Below are 26514 nucleotides of genomic sequence, written 5' to 3' on the forward strand. Positions count from 1 at the left end.
TATAAAGATGAAAATCCTTCTATTTCCTCCTTTTCTAATTTGTAAAAAAAATGTGAAAATTTTTTGAATATTTGTTATATTCCCATTTTGGGGAATGTTCCAACAAGCATTTTTGTGTGCTTCAATCATTTGTGATCTATAGTAACATACATCTAGTCACAAATTTCCTTAGTTTTCCTGAAACTTTATGGCCAGACCTTTTTTCTTTCTTTTTTTTTTTTACTTTAAAATCTGGACAGTTTATATAGATATATATTTATGTAGTGTGGTGAAAATATGCCCTTTAATCACTCAGTCACTCTTGCGATAATTGCTCATTGTTTCTTTGCTCGCTATTCGGTGCTGCTTTGACTCTGAGTCAGTCTTTCTCCCACAGTCCCGTCTGCTCACCTCTCTTTTATAGTCCATCCTCTGATCAGCGTTTCTGCCTCACTCATCTCTCTACTCTCTTTAATGTGGCTCTCACTTTAAGATCTCAGGCTCCTTTTGGGCTTTTCAGATTACACCTGGCATGGCCAGTCACCACCTTATTATACAGCATGCAGCCGAGCTAAAAGGCCACTTTCTTTCACCAAAATGAACAGAACAGAAGAATTTCTTGCATAGAGAACCTGTTCGGTCATGATTTACAGGTTTTCGGCAAATTCCGTCAAGACTCTGAAGTGAATCATGAATAATAGATTGGCTCAGCTGGCTTGATCTAGAAGCCAGTGAGAATAACCTTGGATGTGAATCATGGCCAGAATACTTGTGTGTATGTGTGTGTCACCATGGAGACATTCCCAGTTTCAATTTCCGACCACTGACAGATTCACCTTCTCTTACTCTTGCAGTGCTGGCTACATCTGAAACCTGATCATCTCTCTTGAGTGTCTAATGTGGAAAAAACACCTTGGGTTTTCTCAGGTGCATATGGAGCGCAGAGCAATATGTAACAGCATTCTGAAACACTTTTCTTTGTCTCTCTTTAATTATACGCAGCTGGATTTCTGAAGAGGTTGATGGTGTTCTTGTTAAACCCTAACCATAACCCTGCCTCCTCATAATTACAATTATGTTAAAATGAGAGCTTTACAAATGAAAGAATTGCCTCGTGGTTGATGTGGGTGGCTTCAAAGATCATGCATTTAAGGAAAACTCATACTGCAAACATTCTGTAGTAGATATTTGAAGACTATTCTTCTTATTTATGCTGTAAATATTATGAAGATTGCTAAGAGGGTGAGAGAAAGAGAGGAATAAGACATTTTTAAATCAGGTTTACAACTCCTAAAATCACTTTCGTCATAATTATGATTTCTGAATTAGTATGTAGAAATTTCCCAACGTAGCATTATGCTAGACACTTCATTGTGGTATTAGCAGGAGGGACATGTTCATTCTAGCATTTGATTGGACAAAATTCTGTTTTGCAAGACGAGTCATTAAAATTTTGGGCTTTTTTCTAAAAGAGAAATTCTATATATAAATATTTTAAATATGTACCTACCTGAATATAAATAGAACACCATTCTTCAAAAGTTAGTATGTATATTTTTTTAAAGAACTTTTTTTTTTCTTCAACAAGAAAATTGAAATTTTACACGGTTATAAAAACATTTCTATCTCAAATAAATGTTGTTCTTTTCAGCTTCAGAATCCTGAAAAAAATGTATTATGGTTAACACAAAAATATTAATCACAAACATTTTCACTGATAATAAGAAATGGTTCTTGCACCATATGAGCATATGTGGCCCTGGACCACAAAACCAGTCATAAATCTGATCCCACATTTGTAGCAATAGCCAACAATACATTGAATGGATCAAAATTATGCCAAAAATCATTAGGATATTAAGTAAAGATCATGTTCCATGAAGATATTTTGTAAATTTCCTAAAAATATTTTTGTGAGAGGATATGCATTGCTATGGACTTCATTTGGGCAACTTTAAAGGCAGTTTTCTCATTATTTTGATTTTTTTTGCACCCTCAGATTCCAGATTTTCAAATAGTTGTATCTCAGCCAAATATTGTCATATCCTAACAAACCATACAACAATGGAAAGCTTTCAGAGTATAAATCTCAATTTTTTTTTTAATTTTTTTTTTTTAATGACCCCTATGGCTGGTCCAGGGTCACATATTATAATGATTTCTGAAGGATCATATGACACTGAAGACTGGAGCGAAGGTGGCTGAAAATAATTTGAATAAATTACATTTTAAAATATTAAAATTGTTTTTTGAAATTGTAATAACACTTCACAATATTGCTGTTTTTACAGTGTTTTTGATCCAATCAATGAAGCCTTAATGAGCTTAGAGTCTACATTTAAAAACAACAATAAAAAAATCTTATAGACTTCACACTTTCGAACACTATACATCGATTTAAAGACACAAAAATTAAAATTTTGGTTTTATATAGACTTCACACAAACCTTCACACATTTTGGTTCGATTAAAACAAACTGGTGTGATTGCTCCATTTGTGCGGTTCATTTTGAAAATAATATTATTGGAATGTACATTTCACAACCTAACCCCTGTTCCCTCTAAGCCTACTTTCAGTATCAAAGTAACTCTGATGGTTAGTCAGTTTGCATCATTGTCTGATTGGGCAATAGTCATTTCCTACCTCTTCAAGCATGTCTTATTGTAGATCTTCCATAAATCAACTCATGCAAGCATTCAGAGCTTACCAGATACAGCACAATGGGGGTGAATGTTTCTTCATGTTTTCACAGAATGGGTAAACCTGTGTTCCTACACCAGCACAGTTGAGGTTCGGAATAACAAAGCTGACATGACAACCAACAAACACTGAATCCTGTAGTCAGATGCAGGCTTTAAAACAAATCTAAAATAAGAACTCCCACAATGAAATATTGAGGGGAAAACCGAGAAACTTAGTTTAAAGAAAAACAATGCAACCTGATTCAAAGAAACTTTTTTCAAGGTATTAAATTAACTAAATGAAGAATCTTTATGGGTCTAGGGCTCTGAGCCAAGGGTAGGCAACCCATGTCCTGCAGAGTTTAGCTCTAACCCTGAAAAAAAATCACCTGCCTTTAGCCTGGAAGACATCCTGAAGACATTGATTAACTGGTTCAGGTGTGATTAGGGTTGGAGCTCAACTCTGCAGGACAGTGGCTCTCCAGGACCGATGCCTACCCCTGATCTAGACTGCAATACAATATATAATGCGACTGCATAAACAGAAATCTGGTCTTAAAGTGATCGTAGACCAGTCTTTACAGTCTGTACAGTATTTTGGAGATGCTGCATGTGCATAAATATGTGCATGAGGGTGACCGTGAACCAGAGCCAGAAACACCACCCTGTCTTTGGTTCCTCTCCAGATCTTATTTCTGCCAAACAGAGCTGTGTACGATCATCCATCTGTGACTGACAATCAAATACTTCTCTTGGAACCCTGAGGACTGAAATATCTCTAAAGGAGAGAAGGTGGTATCTCACTAATTCTATTGCTCAAGACAACAAATGAACACTGTTGATTGTTTATCATAATCATATAGGCCTACAGTAACTGCTCTGTTGGAATTATATTTTCACACCTCTTCCACATATCAGAAAGAAACTGAATGGAACAGTAACATTGTGAGGTCTGTCGTTATACCGCACAGAACCAGTGTCCTTTTTTTCAGAGCAATGAAATGACGAGGTTGACATTTGCCTGCTGTCTCTGGTGTGTCTCTGCCAGCAGATGAAAAGAGGAAAAGGTCTCTCATTAACAAAGGATGGGTTAGTGTACCATATCTAGCTCATGCATTATACACTATGGTATAATTACCCTACAGTTTCATACTCTAAAAATTCCTGGGTTGTTTCAACCCATGTTTGGGTTAAATATGCATGAACCCAACCGGTTTCAAAGTTTAATTTAAAAATGTAAACCAACGGTTGACTTTGTCCGTATTTGACCCAAACATAGGTTGAAAAAACCCAGCATTTTTTAGAGTGCAGTTAGGTACATTCTAAAAAATGCTGGGTTAAAAACAACCCAAGTTGGGTTGAAAATGGTTGAACGATTGGGTTGTTTTAACCCAGCGGTTGGGTTAAATGTTTGCCCAACCTGCTGGGTAGTTTTATTTAAACCAACTATTGTTTAAAAATTGCTATATGGCTAGCTTAAAATGAACCCAAAATAGTTGGGAAATTAAAAACCAGATGCAATTAGAGGCAACAATAATAGACAAAGGGTGAATGTTTATTAATAAGCTTTAATATTTTATTAATATAAATGTAATAGTTAAATAGTTTATTAAGATAAATTTATTAATAAGCAATTTAATAAACGGTTATGTTTAATAATTATTCATTGAACATTAATAAATGTTCATTTCCAACATAATTTGGGTTAATTTTAATTAAGCAATACAGTAATTTTTAAACAACAGTTGAGTTAAATAAAACTACCCAGCAGTTTGGGCAAACATTTAACCCTACCGCTGGGTTAAAACAACCCAACCCAATTTTTTAGAGTGTAGTTTTTCAAGAGTGAAAAATGTACTGATGTGACAGTAAATCTAATCTGACCCAATCGATTCATCAATAATAATAATAATAACTATTATTTAAAGGGAGTGCACTGTGTGAAAAAGCAGTGTGAAAGCATTACCATGCACTGTTGTGAGGAAAAGTTGGTGGGCCATAATGGAATTATGGAGTTATGTGTAAATGGGATCTGATTCACATGTGCATTCTAACTTTACACTATGGTTATGAAAATTGTTTAATTGTCACAAAAGACAATACAAACTATTTCACAGTTCCACACGTTTCCAAACTGGGCAAAGCTTTTAAAAAAAATATGTGTTCTCACTGTCTACATAAAGTAAACAATTTAAATAATTTACGAAATGCTTAATCACAAACGCATGGGGGCAGCAAACCTCTGCATGAGACGACCTGTCAAATTTCTTGTAAATAATATTCAATGGAGAAGCTAAAATGGGCTACTTAATAATAAAAGCTATTTGTTAATAAGTAATAATAAAAACTATTTGTATTAAAGCTGTCAGTGTGGTCTAGCTATAGTGAGTCATGATTTGTAGGCTAATTACATCTTAAGAAATAATTAATAATTTATATTAATTGCCATTATTGTTATTATTATTTATATTTTATAGGGTACGAACATAGATGCAACTTTTAATGTCCGAGTTGTTTTGTTTTACTATAAAAAGGCCAAAGATGTAAAACTGAAGTGAAACTGCAGCTGAACAAAACAGGCTAGTAGTGAAAAGAAAAGTAGGCTAAAACAAAATTTAAACTAAACAATGCATACAAAATAATATAATAATATTACTGTAATACTTATAGACACTGATATTGTGCGATTTAAATTGAAATTAACATTATATTGTAAGTCTTAGAATAATTTCAAAACAGGAAGTGGAATGGTTACGTATGCCGTTAAGTCCCGCCTCTTCCGACACTATTGAGGATGTAGACTGCTGTTGCAGAGCATTCTGACTATGACTACAGCTGATAAACATTTCATATAAATGATATTACACCGGACAGCTGATCTATGACTGTATAATGGCTGAATCTCCAGACAGTCGCAGTCTTGTTTCTGCGTGTTCACAGCTCAATTTAATGGAAATAGAGGCGGTAAGTCTGAGCTGCTTCAGTTTTTGTCTCTATGGGTTTGATTTTGTTTATTATTTTAACAAGCTTCCTTAATGACACTTTACTCATGCACCGTTTGATATCTGACTGCGTTTAATGTGTTTTTGTTTTTCTTAGTCAATTAACGTTAGTTCGTGATTTATGTTAAACGTTTTTGTAAATGTTAATGTTATTTTATTTTTTAAATGTTAAGCTGTTATTATGTACAGTATGTGTGGTAAGAAGCCTGAATTATTCCATTAAAATGGCAGTCATTGTGTTACTTTGATACTTCATGTATGTATTATTATTAAGCATGTATTTACCTCTTAGATTGATGATAAAGAGTTTGACATCCCTCAAGTGGACACGCCTCCGACCCTGGAGAGCATCCTGAATGAGGTCAGTATGTCAGGTTATCGTTTATACCTTCATAATCATCTTACAGCAGTCTGTTACATTTGCAGATAAACAGTCAAAGTTTAGGGCACACCTACCCGCTCTTTAACAGGAGTATTTTATACACTTCAGATTCAGAATAGTAGTAAAAGTCATTAAAACTATGAAATAACATAAATGGAAGTATGTGAGTTATGGGGTGATCAATATGTTATAAACAAATTAAAACTAATATATATATATATATATATATATATATATATATATATATATATATCCACTAATATCCATTTAAATGATAATTAAAATGGTTTGCAAACCACTTGTAAAGTCATGTAGTTACTTTTAGAAGGTTTGGGGTAGGTAAGATTTTTATTTTTTATTTTTTTTTTTTTATAGCTTTGAAGGAGGTCTCTAATGCTCACCCCAGCTGCATTTATTTGATTTATTTATTTTTTTTAAAATAACTGTTTTCTATTAATAACTTTTAAAATATAATCAATGCCTTTGATGGCATATTTTCAGCAGCCATTACTCCAGTTTTCAGTGTCAAATGATCCTACAGAAATTATTCTAATATGCTTATTTGACGTGAAACATTTCTTATTACTATTAATGTTGAAAATTGTCCTTTGTGCTGTTTAATATTACTGTGGAAACTGTGATACTTTTTTTAAAGGATACATTATGAATAGAAAGTTTAAACACTGCATTTATTTGAAATAGAAATATTTTGTAACATTGTAAATGTATATACTGTCAATTTTACTCTTCAAGCTTACTCTTCCTGACCCGAAACGTTTAAATAATAATCTACAAAACTAACTGCAAGAATAAGCCTTTAGGCCATGCCATGATAATCTAAATTTATATTATTATTATGTTATTTTTGTCCAAACTCTTCACTGGTAAAGTATGCATGCCTCTTTCTTATTATATACGTATTTCACAAACCAAAAAATAGCAAAAAAGTAATATTTGGTGCTACCATGTTTTTTGGATTTTGTACTTTGCAATATAATGAAATATGATGTTTTTTTTTAAATGGTAAGATTCACAGTCTTTGTTTTGTAATAGTGTGTTTGTTTTAATATACTCAATATTTCAATTGTCCAAGCTTTTGTTTTCAGCCTGAAGATGAGGATGAGCCATTTATACTAGAGGACACGTGTCTTTTGAACACAGAGAACATTGATGCCCACTCGTGTGAGACCTCTTCTCTAGCCAGCTCTGACAGTGGTGACCGCACACACTTAAAGAGGAACGGACACTTTCTTTACCTGGCTACACATTGACAGCAAATGCTTTATATTGATGTTGTGATGCATGTTTGTGATTGAATATAGTATTTTTCTATTTAGTAATTAGTCTGTGTATGTCTCCCTCAGGAGGAGGAAGGCAATGGAAACTAATGCTACAGTACATGGATCTGTTCTTAGACGCAGTTTGCTGAAAGGCATCTCAGCCCAGATAGTATCTGCTGCGGTAAGAGCAATAATACTTTATCAACTGGCTATACACTGATGAGCCAAAACATTATGACTAGTCACAGGTGAAGTGAATATCGTTGATCATCTCCTAACAAACCCACATATTAATGTCTGGGTAGATTAGATGGTTAGCAAACAATCAGTTCTCCTAATCAAAGTTTTGGATGTAAGAGAAATGGGTAGGAAAAAAGATCTGAGTGACTTTGACAAGGGCCAAGTTGATATGGCAACGGGACTGGGTCATAGTATCTGAAATGGCAATGCTCGTGTGTTGCTCCCGGTCAGCAGTTGCGAGAATTTACCAGCAGTGGTACGAGTAGGGACAAACCACAAACCGGCATCAGAGTGCTGGGCGCCACAGCGAAGGCTATCCCATCTGGGCCAAGCCAACAGAAGGTCTATTGTGGCACAAGTCACAAAATTTTAATGATGGTTATGTGAGGAATGTGTCACAACATCACCCTTTGCTGCGTGTGGGGCTGCGTAGACACAGACCAATCAGAGTGCCTATGATGCACAAGGCAGTGGAGGGAGTGTGATGCTCTAGACAATGCTCTGCTGGGAAACTCTGCGTCCGGCCATTCGTGTGGACGTCAATTTGACATGTGCCATCTACTTAAACATTGTTGCAGACCAGGTACACCCCGTCATGACAGTGGTGTTCCCTGGTGGAAGTGGGCTCTTTCAACAAGATAATGCACCCTGCCACACTGCACACATTGGTTAGAAGAACATGATGAAGAGTTCAGGGTGTTTCCCTGGCCTCCAAATTCCCCAGATCTCAATCCAATTGAGCATCTGTGGGATGTGTTGGACCAACAAGTTTGATCCATGGTGGCTCCACCTCACAACCTACAGGACTTGAAGATCTGCTGCTAACATATTGTTGCCAGATACCACAAGGCACCTTCAGAGGTCCATGTCTCGGCAGGTCCCAACTGTTTTGACAGCACGAAGAGGACCAACAGCATATTAGGCGCAGTAGGTCATGATGTTTTGGCTCATCGGTGTATGTTATACTATACTAAATATGCCGTGTGTAATTACTGTGTTTATGTTGTACATATAATAACAAAATTAATGCATTATTAAAAACTACTTTACAGCAGTTATGATTTATTTTATATTTTTTTTATTTAGTTCCTTTTCATTCCTCAGTTCAAATTCAAGCATTGTCAATTCAGTTTTGAATGGTGCACAATCCTGTTTTATAATTCAAAGCTACAGTATAAATCAGAGGCTCTTCCAAGAGAGATTTCCTCTATGCCCGTGAAATTGTTTTGCTCTCTTAACTTTATTTCTGTTCTTTTACTCTTTCCTTTTCTCTTTAGGATAAAGTTGATGCTGGCTTGCCTACGGCAATAGTGAGTATTTGACTTTCTTGTGTTTTCAAATTAATTTTTCTTTTTTTTTTTTTTTCTTCATGTCTGAAATGCTTTTGTGTTTGCAGACTGTTTCAAATGTGATTGCTGTTGGGACGTCACATGGACTGGCCTTAGTATTTGGTAAGAACATCACTCAGTTTATTGTCTTGTTATGTTAAAGATGATGGACACTACAGTGGAATTTATTTAAGATTTTTGGCAAAGATGTTGTATGTTTAATCATCTATTAATCTATTGAGCTTTATCACAGTGCTTAACATAAAATTGAATTTTTAGAACTCTTTAAATGTACTACTCTTATAGTATGTGTTTGAGTGTTTTAAACTATTATTTCACTGCCTTGGCTTGTCTTGGGTGGATTGTTCAGGAAAAGGTAATGTATTAATACAGTACCAATTTTTTTAATATCACAGTTTTTAATTTTTTCCATTCCATCATGATTAGCATTGCTATGCAGTAATGGCCGTTTCACATCGGATGCTTAAGCAGAGCTGAAGCGGCACAAAAGCTGCATGTGTCTATTGTACTTTCATACTAGCTATTTTTAATGCACAGCTGAGCTGAAGATTATTGTGAAGTCGTCTGATTATCGTCAGCCTGTCACTGTGATGCAATTATGCCCCCCCCCCTCCAATACACACACACATACACTCCAATACACACACACACACACACACACACACACACACACACACACACACACACACACACACACACACACACACACACACACACACACACACACACACACACACACACACACACACACACACACACACACACATATATATATATATATATATATATATATATATATATATATATATATATATATATATATATATATATATATAATAGATAGATATAGATATAGATATAGAGATGTTAAACCATATAGCATTCTGTGTAGTTTATATAGTATGGTAACATTAGTCTTCAACTTAAGATTAAAGATGCTCCTGTGGTTTTTTTTCTACTGATAATACAATAATGTTATTATTATTATTATTATTATTATTGAACACTACTAACAGTGGTCCACAACAGTATTCCTAGCCCCCCTCCCCATGTAGGCTAATAGGCTTCCTCTGGTGCATATGCTGTAATGACAGTTTTTTTTTTTTTTTTTTTTTTTTTAAAGGTATTGTTTCTGTGAGTGGATTAAAATAATCAGCTAAAATAATGCAATTAAAATAATTCAATTTCAGGATTCCATAAGTTTTAAAGGGGGCGTGATATGAGAAATCAATTTGGCCTTGATCTTTTGACATTTAAGATGGTTTGTACCATAAAAAATTCATCATTTACTCGCCCTTGCGTTGTTCCGAGCCTGTACGACTTTCGTTCATCTTCAGAACACAAATGAAGATGAGATTAATAAAATCTGAGCCAGTTCTGTACCCTCCATTGACAGTAGAGGTCTGCACGGGCTTTAAACTGGAACCCGAACCCGGCCCGTATCCGAGATCGTTTGACCCAAACCAACCCAAACTCAAACGGTACTGCTATAGTTTAACCCGAACCCGAAATCTGACGCTATTGAGATGTACCATTCTTGCTATCACAAGCCAAGACAGCTTTGTAAGGCCTACACTGCACGTAACTGCTGAGCTATTTATTAGTTGACTGACAAGATCATATCGTACACTTTTAAATAGACCGAAACATCAGGCTAAGTAGTAGAAAAGATGCACAGAGGCCATTTGACATGCTATGGTGCCTTGTTTCATTCTGCACTCAGTCATGTATTATATAGTACAATGTTTTAAACCTTTAAATACACATATCATACAAAATGTGTATGATATAATGTTTTAGATGATAGTAGCCTTTTAGTATTTTATTTTATTTTTCCCATTTTCTACATCATAAAATAATGGGTCTCAAGCATGTGTACGCACAAATTTGTGCATGAAATCTGCGTACAAATGTTTTCATGAACAAATGATGATTCACCAAAAGCTTTTGTAATAAAATTTATTCTAAATTTACAAAAAATAAAGAATAGGAACAACTGAAACCACACATACGCAAAAAGCACATACTTGTGCTGCCTTAAAATCGTGTTCAAAAGTTATAACGACTATAAATATATTAAATTATATAATTATATAATATATGTATATATACAATTATATAAAACCTTAATAGTGCAATTTAATTTAATCTTAAATATATTTCATTATTGAAAAAGTAAGAAAAGCTGCGTTATAGCTTCAGCTGCAAGGTTTCTTTGAATAACGCAGATATACGTGAATGTACTGCTTGCTAATCAGTGGTCTATAATCTGGGTCTGTATGAAAGGTGTTTATTGAACTGGTTTTGAGAATGGCACTGCTCGAGGATCTGGCGAGAGCGTGTCTGTAGAGAGCAGCATATGTTTGAAGAGACTGATGAAAGGTCGTGTGCAATGCCTTTATATGGAGATGGTTTGGACGTTTTATGCAAATGACTAACCTTGAGCACACAGCTGCTCATTTAGAATACTCCAAATTCACTAACATTAGAACAAGATTAAGAACAAGTTCCTGTATGTGTTTTGAATTAGGTAAAGATTCTGAAGTTCTCCTGTGCATACAAATACAAAATAATCCATGCGATTATTAGAGAATGAGACCCTTTTTTTTTTTTTTTACATTATGTGGCCAGGTGTAGAAATCACACTTAAAATTAGGCTACCTTATATGTCCAGGCTTTCCAAGGGTGTGCAAACCCTGCTTTTTCAAAGACAAATATGTTACTTTAAAGCTTATTTTTGTTTTATTTTAAATCACTTTACGTTATATTAAGGCCTCCTGGGAAGTTTGCTGAGGCCCCCTAGTGGACCCAGGACCCTTGGTCGAGAACCACTGCTGTAGACATATACTGATCAGCTACAACATTAAAACCACCTGCCTAATATCACATAGATCCCCCTCTGGCTGCCAAAACAGCTCTGATATATCGAGACATGGACTCCACAAGACTTCTGAAAGTGTCTTGTGGTATCTGGCACATTAGCAGCAGATCCATTAAGTCCTGCAAGGTGGGGCCTCCGTGGATCGGATTGCTCAGTCAGATTGAAATCTTGTGAATTTGGAGGGAATTTGTTATGTTCCTCAAACTATTCCAATTTTTATTTTTCATACCAATTTTTTCAGTATGGCAGGGTGCATTATCCTGCTGAAAGAGGCCACTGCCATCAATGAAAACATGGTCTACATCAATCTTTAGGTAGGTGGTATGTGTCAAAGTAACATCCACATGAATGCCAGGACCTAAGGTTTCCCAGCAGAACATTGCCACAGCATAACACTGCCTCCACCAGCTTGCCTTCTTCCCATAGTGCATCCTGCTGCCATCTCTTCCTCAGGTAAACCACACACATGCACCTGACCATCGACCTGATCTAAAAGAAAACGTGATTTATCAGACCAGGCAACCTTCTCCCATTGATCCATGGTCCAGTTCTGATGCTCATGTGCCCATTATAGGCACTTTCATGGTGGATAGGTGTCACCATGGGCACTCTGACTGGTTTGCGTCTACACAGCTTCATTTGCAGCAAACTGTTAAGCACTGTGTGTTCTGACACCTTTCTGTCATGGGCATCATTAAGTTTTTCAGCAATCTGAGGTACAGTAGCTCATCTGTGATTGCACCAGATGGGCTTGCCTTCGTTCCCCACATGCATCAATGAGCCTTGGACACCATGACTTTAACACTGGTTCACCAGTTGTCCTTCCTTACACCACTTTTGGTAGGTACTGACCACTGCATACCACAAACACCCCACAAGACTAGCCATTTTGGAGATGCTCTGACCCAATCATCTAGCCATCTCTATTTGGTCCTTCAAAGTCAGTCACTCTGATTTTTTCACTTCCATCTCCGTCCAACACATGATATTCAAGAACGGACTGCCTAATATATCCCAAACCTTGACAGGTGCCATTGTAACAATATAGTCAATGTTATTCACTTCATCTGTCAGTGGTCTTAATGTTGTGGCTGATCAATATATATATATATATTATATATTATATATTATATATATATGCTTTTATGGTGAAATTACTACTTGGCCAGGAACGGTGCATTGGCACTTTTCTTCAACATGAACAGCACAGCAAAAATTTGAAGTGATCACAGCACTGCTTCTTGTGTGAATGCTCTAACCTGTTAACATGGGTGCCAAAAAATACGTGCTGCTTACATGTCTAGTGTGAAATGACATAAGGGCATGCTAAACCAGCTAAAGCATCTATTTTTGTGGTACACTATTATGGGCTGAGAAGATTGCCATGGCTGTTTGCACGCTTTTTGTTTGTTTGTGTTTTGCTTGCGGCTGCGTTTGCATGTATTATTACAAAAACAATGCGTAAATAAATGCGTTTTCCTAATTGGTACAGTATATTTTGATTTCAGATCAGAACCAGGCTCTGCGTCTCTGCCTGGGCACCACAGCGACAGGAGCGGAGTACGGGGCGGTGTCAGCTCTTAGTGTTAATCATGACTGCACACGACTACTGTGTGGTTTTGCCAAAGGACAGGTGAGTGGCAACAAACCTTTAAACTGACGAAACAATCTCAATCGCAAATAATAATCATAATGATCAGATCAGGTAAAATGTTTATGTACGTATTTATGGGAAGTGTCCATTTATTCCTAATGCAGATCACCATGTGGGATCTGGCCAATGGGAAGCTGCTCCGCACTATCACAGATGCCCATCCACCTGGCACTGCTATACTACATGTGAAGGTTCTGCACAGCACTTTTGTCTGTAATTTACACACTTTATTGTTCATTGACATTGAATAAAGCACTTTTCTTTCTCTTATGCAGTTCACTGACCACCCGGCGCTAGCTGTATGTAATGACAGTGGTGGATCAGTGTTTGAGCTGTCATTCAGGTGAGATGTGCTTTATTAAACTCAAGATATGATTAAATACATTGATTCCGTTTATTACATGTAATAAGCTGAATCTGATTTGATAAATGATATTGTAACATTGTAGTACAGATAACAGGTGGGCAGGGGGCAGTAGAGCTTCATCCACTATCTGACAATAACCCATAGGCTGATACTGTAAACTAAAAATAAAACCTAAAACAACATTTTCATCTCTTGAATTCATGGAGTTCCATGGCACATCAACCCTCGGTTTCAACACATATTTGTAAGCTCTTTACAGGCCATGCTTCCTCCATAAAATACGACCAGAAAATACTAAGAAAGTCTTTCAGAAACATCTGAATTTTATTCAGGATTCTAAGCAGAATACCAAGTCCATTTTTAAAAAGGGTTTTAATTTTAGGTTTTTCTTTTTTTGCCCTAAAAGTTTTTTTGTTTGTTACCTGAAGTTTGTTGTTCCAATATTACATTTAAAAGAATAAAAAGATCTGACATGATTTTACTTATTCATTTTTATTTTTCTCTATTCTGCCAGTGGCTGAGAATAGAGCTCTGTCACACCCCTCGACTTAATCATTCAAAGTCCAAGAGATGCCAACAAAAATCGAATTATCTGAATCCTTATTAATTGATGAATACTGTTATCGCTCTAGTCTTTCATGCCTTATTGTAAGAGGTTTTGGTATCTTATCAAGGTATCTTATCATTCACTGCTGTAATGCTGGGACTCTATTACAGTGCTTCAGAATTATGAATGTGCTCACGTTCTCTCGCTCTCTCTCTCACTCTAGGAGGGTAATGGGAATGAGGACGTGTGAATCCAGGTGTTTATTCAGTGGTTCTAAAGGTGAGGTTTGCTGTGTTGAGCCTCTACATGCTGGACCTGAACTGAAAGATCATCCCATTACCCAGTACTCCTTGCTGGCCATGGCATCACTCACTAAGGTACACTCATACATGCAGTACAGTCCACTGCTGTCTACTCACTCCCTAAAAGTCTAGGCTTAACTATTATTGTGTTATCTCAATTATTGTGTGGATGTGTCATTATTGCAAAGGCTTTTTTTCAGTTGTATTTATTATCTACGGTTTTTACACACACACACACACACACACACACACACACACACACACACACACACACACACACACACACACACACACACACACACACACACACACACACACACACACACACACACACACACACACACACACACACACACACACAAAATATATATATTGCAACACTAGAATGTTGTTATAGAAACATAATATAGTTCTGATTGTTTTAATTTCTTCACTTTAACCCAGCACTGCAATGCAGTATCATAGAAAACTGAAGAGGCACTTTTGCAAAGCCAATATTTTTTTTTTTTTTTTTTTAAGTTTTAAATTTACGTTTACTTTAAAATGATGCCTTTAGTAACAAATGTGAGTGTTATTAATGATCCCAAACCTCTGTATAGTCCACCAAATAAGAGAATCTTATATTTCACACGCGCTATTTTTAATTGTTGGCTAATGTAGAGATTCGTCAGACGGATGTTTTTGGTTATTAGATGTGTGTGTTTGCTTTATTTATGCACTGTAGCTCAAATACTGCATGTGAGAATATTCTATCAGCTTTACTTGGCAAAAAAGGCTTTGATTTTGAATTGGCAGGCAGATGTACTGATATTCATGTACTGATCTCCAAAAAATTTTCAATTGGCATTTTCTTTTCATCTTACCTCTGTATGATGCCTAATAAAATAGTGTTTATAACTGCACCACTGCTTTGTGAAAAGTGTTAACTGCAGTAGCCTCTGTATTTCTGCTTTCCCATAAGCACCACCTACTATCAGAAAGTGCATTTGCAGTTTCCTTCAACCCGTCTGCCGTTTTTGTTTAGTCCAATTATATATAACATACATACATAATTTTATTAAACTGAAATGTGAGGTTTAGCATTATATAAATCTTTTTTTTTTGGTCAAAATCATGTTTTGTTTGAACTGTAAAGTTGTTTAAATTCTAGTTTTTACAGTCATTTTACTTTTTAGGATATTACCATAGTGTTTTTCTACCTAAACAATATGTAGTTCTATTCTAATATCAGAATTTTCTGAAACAATTTCAACTGCTGATTCCAAGAAATTTTTAATTATTATTAAATTGTGCAGTGCTGTTCATGTTGAAAAAAAAATAACTGGTCTGCATCATGCTGTACAGTTGGTCATGCTGCACTTTCCATTGGCTCATTCAGATAATTCAGCTGGTTCAATTGGTAGCATTATTTCCTCCCATTCTTGGATTTTTCTTTTTGGCTTCAGGTGTTTCCCATAAAATGGCTGGACATAATCAAATACAGTTTTGTAATTACACCAATGCAATCCAAAATGTGGTTGCACTGGCAGGAAAATTTGCAAAATTGGACAATTTAGTTACAGTCTGGAGCCCTGGTTCATTTACAGCGAGAATAAACATGGTTTGTGCCAAATGAAATCTCTTGAAACTGAAATAATTTGTATTTTTTGGCCCAGTGTTTGTTTCATGTGTTCAGCTGTCAAATAACATCTCTGCTACTCTGAGTTAGTGTGTTGATGCAATTCAATATTGATACATTTCAGTCTTTGGTTTTTGCTTACCTTTTTAGGATAAACCATTTTTATGCTGTGTTGGGTTGTCACTTTATGTAAAATGTGGGTCTTTAAGCTCATACTTTAAAATAGTCTACAACAAATGCTGTCAACAAAACATTTCATTCAGTCAAAAAACTCTGAGAAATGATAACTTTGATATCTTTGCAATGCATTGTCAATATTTTAATAATTGTGGTGTGAAGTTCATTTTATATGTCACTGCATTAAATTGGGCACCAAAGGGCTTATATATTTTTTTTCTTTTAATTGGTTAAAATCTATAATATCTGTGAGTTGTGGGCTGTTTTGCTTTAAAATAAGTTTTATTTTGCATAAAAGTGATATCAGTATTGAATTACTTCTTTTTTTGAGGCACCAGTCAGCCACTAACATCCAAAAACAATCAGATGCTCTCTGTCTGACTGCAGTTTTATTCAGCCTCTGAACTCTTATTTTGACAGATTCTGCTGATTGGACTGAAGCCTTCACTCAAAGTGTGGATGACTTTTCCCTACGGCAAGGTGCAGTACACAATTTCATTCTCACTTTCATTGTTCATGCGTGTGTGTCTGACAGTTTTTCCAGCAGCTATCGACAGAGCATCTAAAAGATAAACTTATAACCTCTGTATTTAAAATTTATGTTAGTATTTGTTTTCACAGCACGTACATTTGATCGACTGCATCTCTTCGACTCCTCTCATTGTCATGCATATTTTAAAGGGATAGTTCACCCAAAAATGAAAATTCTGTCATCATTTACTGACTGATGTCATTCCAAACTCATTAGACTTCAAAACTTCAAAATTGCAATTGTACTTGACAGCTAGTGATCATCATGCTTTTTAGTTGTATGAAAAAGAGCAGTTTTGTTGCATTTGTTGAATTTGGAGCGACATGAGAGTGAGTTTTTGATTTAAAGTTAGCATGAAATAATAATGCAAATAATTTAATCACAAATCATGTTTATTTTCTTATGTCACTGATATTACTGTGAATGATTCACCGATGCACACATTTGCACTTTTTTTTTGTCAGATAATCCATTTCACTCAGAAATACTTTACAATACGGAAGTAAAGTTGGTCGGAACTGTCAAGGTCATAGCTTTAGAGAAAATTATCTGCAAATCGAATATGCTGACTAAATTCAGACATGTCAGTGCATGATTTATGCCACATAATTTTAGATAATCACCTTTTTTGTGTAGAATAACTGAAACTTTTTATTGGAAGTTAGGTTTAAATTCCAAAGTGTTCCTTAAGTGACTGTTTAACTGGATTCATCTGGTCTATTGACTCGTTTCTTTATGCCTGTGTGAAGGTTGTTCTTTTCAATTAAATTTAGCTAAATTGGATTCATTTACTACAGAGCACATGGACCAGCTGCCTATTAGCATGCAAAATCATTCAATTTTGCCATGACATGAATTATTTGGGTAATGATGGAGTTCTGAGGTACCTGCAAACATTTTCTTTGTGTCCTTTTCTCATAGGAAAAGTCAGTGTAGTGATGAGTGCTGATTATTTCAGCTGGTAGGAAAATATGCCAATTATGTGCAAAGTCTAAAATGCACCAGCAAGTCTGGCAGTACGAACATAGTGCTAACAAGGAAGTGGCAGGATGACTGTGTCTTTGGTCTCTAGACTTTAATCATTGTAGTTCTGTCTCATACATTTTTACATGTTTTTGAATGCAGACGGATCCTGCGAGCGTTCCCTTGTTGGCGTGGCAGTTTGTGGCAGTACAGAAAGCAATCAACCCTGTTCTGGCCTTCTGTAGAGGAGACACCATCCACTTTCTGCTGGTCTGTTTGAGCAAACACTATTTTAAAAGTGATAGGCCTAAATTAAATCTTGACTTAAAGGTGAACTGTGTCATTTATATTCTGTTTGAACATCTCAAGTGGTCGGACATACTAAAGCCCAAAGTATACTTCAGCTGTCTGTGACCGTGCACCGCTTGAGGGCTTAAAACCAAAATCCACTAGAATGCCGAACGCATCTTTCCATGCCAAAGAAGTATACTTTGAAAATTAAGTATACCCGGGCCTTAATGGTGTGAGTTTGGGGAGAGAAAACTGTACCTGCTTGTCCAAAACAAGGACATTTGTATTTTAAGGAGAAAACTACACAATGATGAGCCAAAAGATTATGATCACCTGCCTAATATGCTATTGATCCTGCCAAAACAGCGCTGACCTGCCGACTCAAGGAATGGTCCTCTGAAGGTGTCTTGTGGTATCTGGCAACAAGACGTTAGCAGCAAATTCTTCAAGTCGTGTAGATTGGGAAGTGGAGCCACTGTGGATCAAATTTGTTGGTCCAGCACATCCCACAGATGCTCAACTGAATTGAGATCTGGGGAATTTGGAGGCCAGGGAAACACCTTGAACTCTTCATCATGTTACTATACCATTTCTGAGCACTGACTATGTTTACATGTGCATCTAATAATCAGAATAAGGACTTATTTGCAGTAAGATATTCTTTATTCTAATTATTCGCTAATAAGTATGGTTATACCACACTCAGATAGGCATACGGTATGCATGTTCCCGGCTATTGTTTTAATCTACTCGCATTCAAAAAATTTTATGGACGTACTGTATATTATTCGCCACCATGATGAACATCACAATGCTGGGTTTGCCTATGCATTCTCACCATCTGGATGAAAATACGGAGCAGAGACTGCGCAGCGAGTTGTTTTAACAGTTTAACGATTTGGAGAACAGAAAACTTCAAGGGTCAGTTCACCCAAAAATGAAATTTCTGTCATTAATTACTCACCCTCATGTCGTTCGTTCATCAAGACCTTCGTTCATCTTCAGATCACAAATTAAGATATTTTTGAGGAAATCCAAGAGGGATATGACTCATCTATAGACAGCAATATAATCAATACTTTCAAGGTCCAGAATGGTACTAAAGACATCATTAAAACAGTCGACATGACTGCAGTGGTTCAACCTTAATGTTATGAAGTGATGAGAAAACACGTGAGCAGCACGACGTGTGTGTGTGATGCTGACGCAGGAGACGGCTAATAATGAGTCGCCGTTCTGACATAGAACCTGGAATCGCTGGATGTAAACAACGTAGGAGAATGACACCGAAGAGAAGATATTGTTGAATAAAGTTGTTATTAGGAGTACAAGCACGTAGTGCTGAAACCCTATTGTAATTGTCCAGATTTTTATTATTTTTCCAGTGCCGTAAAACTGATCGTGCAGCCCAAACCGTAAGTGCTAGAGACTTGAAACTTTTTTCAGATGATAGTACAAAAATCGAGGAGAGGTTGACAAAGTATGACCCAAATCGGCCAATAGGTGGCGCTACAGTGATCAAAAGAAGAAAATCGCCAATAACTCCTAAACAATTTGTCCTATAATCAAGTGTCTTATATCACTGTTATCCTTGGGTCAAGCCGGACAAAACGTATATATACCCGATTGCATTTCCGCCAGGAAAAATTCTCGGCCATTTTGAATTTTGTCCAAAACATACTTTTGTGAACTAGTCCTTGGATTTTTGTCCGATCGGAACCAAACCAGTGTAGAAATGTTTCTGGAGTCTGAATATCAATAATTATCGAGAGAAATTTGAAATTTTGATTCACGGTCGCTAGGGGGCGTAAAAATCTATGTAATGGGAGGAGCCACTTTTACTAAAATGGCTATAACTCGAGAACGAAATGATATATTTGCACCAAACTTGGTACATATGTGTAGGGGCTCAATCTTTGGTCACGATAAAAAAAAATGCGTCGATTGGACACTAGGTGGCGCAATAACTTGAAAAATACTTAAAAACGGTAACTGAGCAACCGTTAGTCCGATTGACTTGAAATTTGGCATGCAGTGTCTTGGTCCAAGGGGGAATGAGGGTCTATGAGGACATTGGCGTATCTCAAAAAACATGGCCGCCATCGGCCAATGAAGTTTGAGCACCTATTAGACAAGGTTAACAGAGGCCTATCGGAACGAAACTTAATGGGCATGTTCGACACATGGTCCTAAAGGTCTGTAACAAATTTGAAAGAAATCGGCCACAAGCTGGCGCTAACGAGTTTTACTCCTCAGTAATAACGTGGTGTCACAAAACCACACAATATGCATATCATTTGATAGATCTCCTCATGCTGAACAACTTTGCCTCTAGAACTAATGCTGTCAATCAAATCGTTCATTAATTATTCACAAATATGTGAAAAACGTACTTTTGCGAACTAGTCCTAGGTTTTTTGTCCAATCGGAACGAAATCAGTGTAGTACAATTCTATGGACACTCTAGATCAATAATTATCAAAAAAGTTGAACTTTACCATTTCTGTTGCTATAACAAGGTCATTTATAAAATGAGCATGGCAAAACGTACTCAAAAGCTTATAATTCCTAAATTAAAACTCAGAACTTCACAAAATTAAGTGAGCATATGCCTCTAAAGAAGCATGCCAATTTTTATGGAGATCGACCCATAGGTGGCGCTATAACTGTAAAAGCTTTAAAATACGCATATTTTCAATGGTAAATTGCCTGTTTTGGCTGAAAATGGTCAATTCCTTCTATGATTTAAGTGTTTACATGCTTGCTAAATAAAACTTAAATATCTTTTAAACTTTAAAGTATCTTTTTATGCATATCTGCTTAAAGGTCTTAAATGCTTGAACCCCGGTAAATGCTGCTTGCAGCTTTAATTTTTGTTTTGTTTTTGAGCAACAAAAGTATTCTCGTCGCTTCATAAAATTATGGTTGAACCACTGCAGTCATGCCAACTGTTTTATCATTGTCTTTAGTACCGAAGTATTGTATTTACATAAGGTAAAGATTAATTGCATTGTGAGGGTGCATGTAAACACACTAAATGTGTGCAGTGTGGCAGGGTGCATTATCCTGCTGAAAGAGGTCACTTCCACCAGGGAACACCATTGTCATGACAGGGTTTACCTGGTCTGCAACAATGTTTAGGAAGGTGGCACATGTCAAATTGACGTCCACATGAATGGCCGGACCCAAGGTTTCACAGCAGAACATTGCCCAGAGTATCACACACACCCTCCACAGGCTTGTCGTTGTCCCACAGTGCATCCTGGTGCTTACTTAGTTCCCCAGGTAAACTGTGGACACGTCCACGGCCGTCCACGTGATGTAAAAGAAGATGTGACTCATCAGACTAGGTGACCTTTCAGCGGTGGACGGGTCATCATAGGCACTCTGCTGCCTATGGGGTTGCGTAGCCACAGACTAATCAGAGTGTGATGCAATGTGTGTGGTGACGCATTCCTCACATAACCATCATTAAAATTTTGTGTGACTTGTGCCACAGTGGACCTTCTGTTGGCTCAGGACTAGACGGGATAACCTTCGTTGCTCTCGTGCATAGATGGGTCTTGGGCGCCCAGCACCCTGTCGCCGGTTTGTGGTTTGTCCCTACTCGGACCACAAATTCTCACCACTGCTGATCAGGAGCAACTGACAAGACTTCCCATTCCAAAGATACTCTGACCCAGTCACCTTGCTATAACAACTTGGCCCTTGTCAAAGTCGATCATATCTGTATTCCTGCCCATTTCTGCTGCATCCAACACTTTTATGAGAACTGTATGTTTGCTTACCATCTAATCTACCAGACCTTAAGTGGCTTTGTAAGGAGATATTATGGTCATAATGTTTTGGCTCCTCAGTGTATTTTATATGGAGAAATATTTGCTCATTGGCACACAAGGATTTTTAGGACCAAATTATCTGAGCCTTAAATTATTGGTGCTCGATTAATCGAAATAAAATTAAAATCACATTATGGCTTGGTGAGATTATCAATTCCAAAGGCTCTGACTTCATTTAATAAATATATGTGCTGGGTGTTTGAGATTGGAGGACGGCACTATGTTTTTGTACATGTGAGCAGCTTATGATCAGTTGTGTCTGAAATAGGGTGTGCTCAGACAATTTTGGCCAAATTGTGCAGTCCTGAAAACAAGCACAATTTTTATCAGAAAAATTGCAAATTATGCAGCCCTAATGCTAATGCAATGTGGCTTTATCATGCTGGAGCCACAGAAAATCTTGGCATCTGCTTAATTAATAACTATATTAAAATCAGTAATACATATGTTACTTGCAAAATCTTTTGTCTGAGCTGAGCTCAGAGTGTCAGCACTATCTAACAAAAGCCATTTAATAAAATAAAATAAAATAAATAAAATTGTAAAATACAATGAATTAATGACTAAATACAAAAGTAAAAAACAATAAACAATATATGCCTACTTGAGCATCAATGGTGAAAGGTGATTTTTAGAACCAAATAGTATACAGCATGGACTAACTGGACAATGCTAACCAACCAAACCTTGACCCCTTGGTCCGAACAGTGGCAGACGAGAGGAGTGGCATGCTTCACCTTTAATAACGGTCATACAATAATAAACCCAATCTATTGTTTTGGTGCTTAGGTTAAAAAAGATGAGTCTGGCACCATCCATGTCATCAAACAGAGACAGCTCCAACTCAACTGTGACCTCATCAGTCTGAGCGTGAGTCAGACCCTCACTAACAATCATTTGAGTTTGATTACTTTTATGGCAGTGTCAGGTTTCATGTTCTCTTTTGTCTCTTGGCAGTGGATAAACTCTCGAACGCTTGTGTTAATGGACAGCACAGAGAAGCTGCGAGTGGTGGATAGACCCAGTCAGGAGGAGCTGGAAACAGTGGACATGGCCGAGTTGCAGCTGGTTTACAACAGCAGCCATTTTAAATCCCTCGCCACTGGTGGAAATGTCAGCCAAGCGTTGGTAAGGACCAGGATGATGACATGCCAGAGTTTTGGTCTGGTGCATGTTCTAGCTTATAATGTGCAACAGCATAAAAGTATTTAAAAATGTGAGAAAAATGGTCTTACTTAAACTGTACTTAAAGAAAGAATCAACAAAGTATGTGAATGATGTCACTCAATCAAAAACGTATTGATCTTAGTTAATGTTAATTTCAGCATTTACTAATACATTTTTAAAATCAAAATTTGTATTTAACAGTAGTTAATGCACTGTGAACTAGCATGAACAAGACAATGAATGACTGTATTTTTATTAACTAACATTAACAAAGATTAATAAACACTAGCATATGTATTGCTCATTGTTAGTTCATGTTAGTTAATTTAATACATTAACTAATGTTGAATGAGACCTTATTTTAAAGTGTTACCGGTAAAACTTTAACATAAACAAACAAACAAACAAACAAACAAAATTAGAAATGTTGCCTTGACTAACTGGAATAAAATGTTTAAGTTGAAGTACTAAAAACAAATTAAAGCTAAAAAAAAACTAATAAAAAAGACAAACTCATATAAAATCAATGACAAAGAAAAATGTGTAACATTAATTTAAGGTGATGTAGTTACACGTTATCAGTGTTGGGTAAGTTACTTTAAAAAAGTAATTAATTACTAGTTACTAATTACATCTTCAATAGTGTAATTAGATTTCTGTTCAAATACTCTCCAAAAAGTATTTAATTACTTATTACTAGTTACTTTCTAAATCCCATATCAACCTCGACTAGTTAATGTGATACAAGGATAGACATGAAACTGCTCTTTTAATTCTTTCAAATACATAATATAAAACTAGATAAATTATTCTTATTAACTGAAACTAAAGTATTTAAAGTGAAAAGGATACATAAAAAAAATGCATTTTAACATTAGACTTTAGAATTTTGATGTTAAAGGATTAGTCCACTTTCAAATAAAATTTTCCTGATAATTTACTCACCCCCATGTCATCCAACATGTTCATCTCTTTCTTTCGTCAGTCGAAAAGAAATTAAGGTTTTTGATGAAAACATTGCAGGATTATTCTCTTTATAGTGGACTTCAATGGCCTCCAAACGGTTGAAGGTCAAAATTACAGTTTCAGTGCAGCTTCAAAGGATAGCAGATGAGGAATAAGGGTCTTATCTAGCGAAACGATTGGTCATTTTCGAAAAAAAAAAAAATACAACTGTATATGCTTTATAAACTCAAATGATCGCCTTGTACATGCTTCCGCTTTCCGTATTCTTCAGAAAGCTTACGCTGTATGTACTACGCCTTCCCTATTCTACTTACGGAACGAACGTGGCGCCAGTTTCGTTTTTTCCTGTAAGTAAGTCAATTATCAGGAATATTTTATTTGAAAGTGGACTAATCCTTTAAATCCACTATATAATTGTTCTACAGCCTGTACCCAGTATTTAGTTCAATTACATCAGAAGTAAATGTAAGTAAATTACAGAAAAAATAACAGTAATCCCTTACTTTACTTTTACAATGGAAACTGTACAATATACTCAGTCATAGTCAAGTGAAAAATACAATATAATCTAAGTTTGTTGCGAAATTTCAATTATAAATCAGTGATGTCATTCACATTGCTTTATGGAAGTGGCATGTCAGTGCACTCTTTTGCTGCATTTCCATGGTAACAACTTGATTGTTGGATCCAAGGAAGATTTCTCTTTAGGCCTTCATGTTTTTCTATGGAGGAAATAAATGGAATATTTTACTTCCAGAATCCTACTGCTTTATTCTGACCTAGAACTATTCATATAGGCATGAAGGTTAATTTGAGCGCAGCCAGTATACAATTTACATCTAATACACAATATACTTGAGGCTGAGACCAGGTTGTGAGAGCAGAGATTTAAGATTCACGGGTCAGTATAAAGGTCATTAGCTTCAAAAACATATGAAGAACCCATTTGTCAATTAATGAGATGTGAAGCTTCTTTCTATAGTTTCTCTACATTTACTGTGTTGGGCATATATAGACAAATGAGTTTTTGTTGTTTGTACGTAGAGGTGAAGAGATTAAATCACTATTCCTCTGTACATCTTTAGGCATTAGTTGGAGAGAAGACATGTTACCAGTCTGTTTGCAGCCATGCAGGGCAGATTATGTATCTGGGAACAAAGGTAAAGCCACTCATAATAACACTGAACACTAGCACATAAGAATTGGACTCTCCTCATGGCCTACTGCCTATACATTTCTGCTACACAATTCTGGTATAGTATTTTCCCATAGGAAACTGTGGTAGCAGCAAACTTTCTTTCATATTGCTAATAACTAACAATCACAACTACATATAATACTACAGAAAAACAAAAAAATTACTTTTATTTTAAAACAGAGTTTTAGTAATATGTTCCAGACTCTAAATGCCTTTACTGTAAAGGTGGAATGTATCAATATTGCTTTATATTTCCTCAAAGTTTAATTTTGTGGTGAAATTTCTAACAATTTCGATACACTGCTTTGCACCGGATGTTGTGGTGGATACTGAGGCTTAATTCCAAAGCAGAGTCCATTGTCTCCAGCAATACAATTTGTTATGTGGTCAATCAATATTTCTGAAATATTTGGTTATGTCATTTTAATTGCATCAACAAGGGATTGTAAATTAAACTCTTGTCGTTTGATATCTTTCTGAGCAGAACTCTTTCAGCTGTGTTATGTGTCCTCCTTTCCAAATAGAAACCACTTAGACTGTTTGTTTTTTTATTTTATTTTTTTAAAATGAGAGTACCATGTGCTGTGGGCAGCTACATTATTAAACAAATCCATGCACTTAGCTCTGAATCTGTATCTAATTTGACAAAATTGCAAAAAATAAGGATGCAGAATCTGTCACAGCAGTCAGAACATGACTTTTCTTTCCCTCATAAGAGCCTGTGGGGGCTGGAGTAACAGAAAGGGGTTTTATCAGAAATTGTGGAGTACGTTTGGATCTTTGGTTTCATTAAAAATGGTCAATGTAGTTTTATTATTAACTGGTTACTATTTAAATATATAATACTCTGGCTTGTCTTCTCCTTGATTTGTTAGAGGTCTGTTACCTTCATCGCTTAAGAACTGAAGAGAGGTGACTTCATATCGGTTTATTTATACTTTAGTTTACTACAGTAGACTGCTATTCAGAAGTGTTATTAAAGTTTCCAAATTATACATCTTCTGAAAGATCTCAGATTTTAATGTTGATATCCTTTTGTTTTATGATATAGAAGCAACAGTTATAGTTATTTATGTTAAGTACAAATGAAAATATGCA

General features: G+C 36.0%; 1 protein-coding gene across 1 annotated transcript in view; it reads left to right on the top strand.

Annotated features, from left to right (window-relative positions):
* The first annotated feature begins 5457 nt into the window (after positions 1 to 5457).
* vps8 (VPS8 subunit of CORVET complex) overlaps positions 5458 to 26514 on the top strand; it is a 142663-nt gene continuing 121606 nt past the window's right edge. Inside the window, exons 1-15 of the mRNA XM_067404337.1 lie at positions 5458 to 5625; positions 5956 to 6024; positions 7152 to 7280; positions 7408 to 7506; positions 8843 to 8875; positions 8962 to 9016; positions 13304 to 13428; positions 13554 to 13640; positions 13725 to 13792; positions 14587 to 14740; positions 16881 to 16940; positions 18118 to 18225; positions 22875 to 22955; positions 23043 to 23213; positions 25304 to 25378. Coding sequence (XP_067260438.1) covers positions 5554 to 5625; positions 5956 to 6024; positions 7152 to 7280; positions 7408 to 7506; positions 8843 to 8875; positions 8962 to 9016; positions 13304 to 13428; positions 13554 to 13640; positions 13725 to 13792; positions 14587 to 14740; positions 16881 to 16940; positions 18118 to 18225; positions 22875 to 22955; positions 23043 to 23213; positions 25304 to 25378 — 1386 coding nt within the window. The 5' untranslated portion in view covers positions 5458 to 5553. The remainder of the gene's footprint in view (positions 5626 to 5955; positions 6025 to 7151; positions 7281 to 7407; positions 7507 to 8842; positions 8876 to 8961; positions 9017 to 13303; positions 13429 to 13553; positions 13641 to 13724; positions 13793 to 14586; positions 14741 to 16880; positions 16941 to 18117; positions 18226 to 22874; positions 22956 to 23042; positions 23214 to 25303; positions 25379 to 26514) is intronic.

The sequence above is a fragment of the Chanodichthys erythropterus genome, chromosome 12 (genome assembly GCF_024489055.1).
Source record: "Chanodichthys erythropterus isolate Z2021 chromosome 12, ASM2448905v1, whole genome shotgun sequence".
NCBI classification, from domain to species: Eukaryota; Metazoa; Chordata; class Actinopteri; order Cypriniformes; family Xenocyprididae; genus Chanodichthys; species Chanodichthys erythropterus.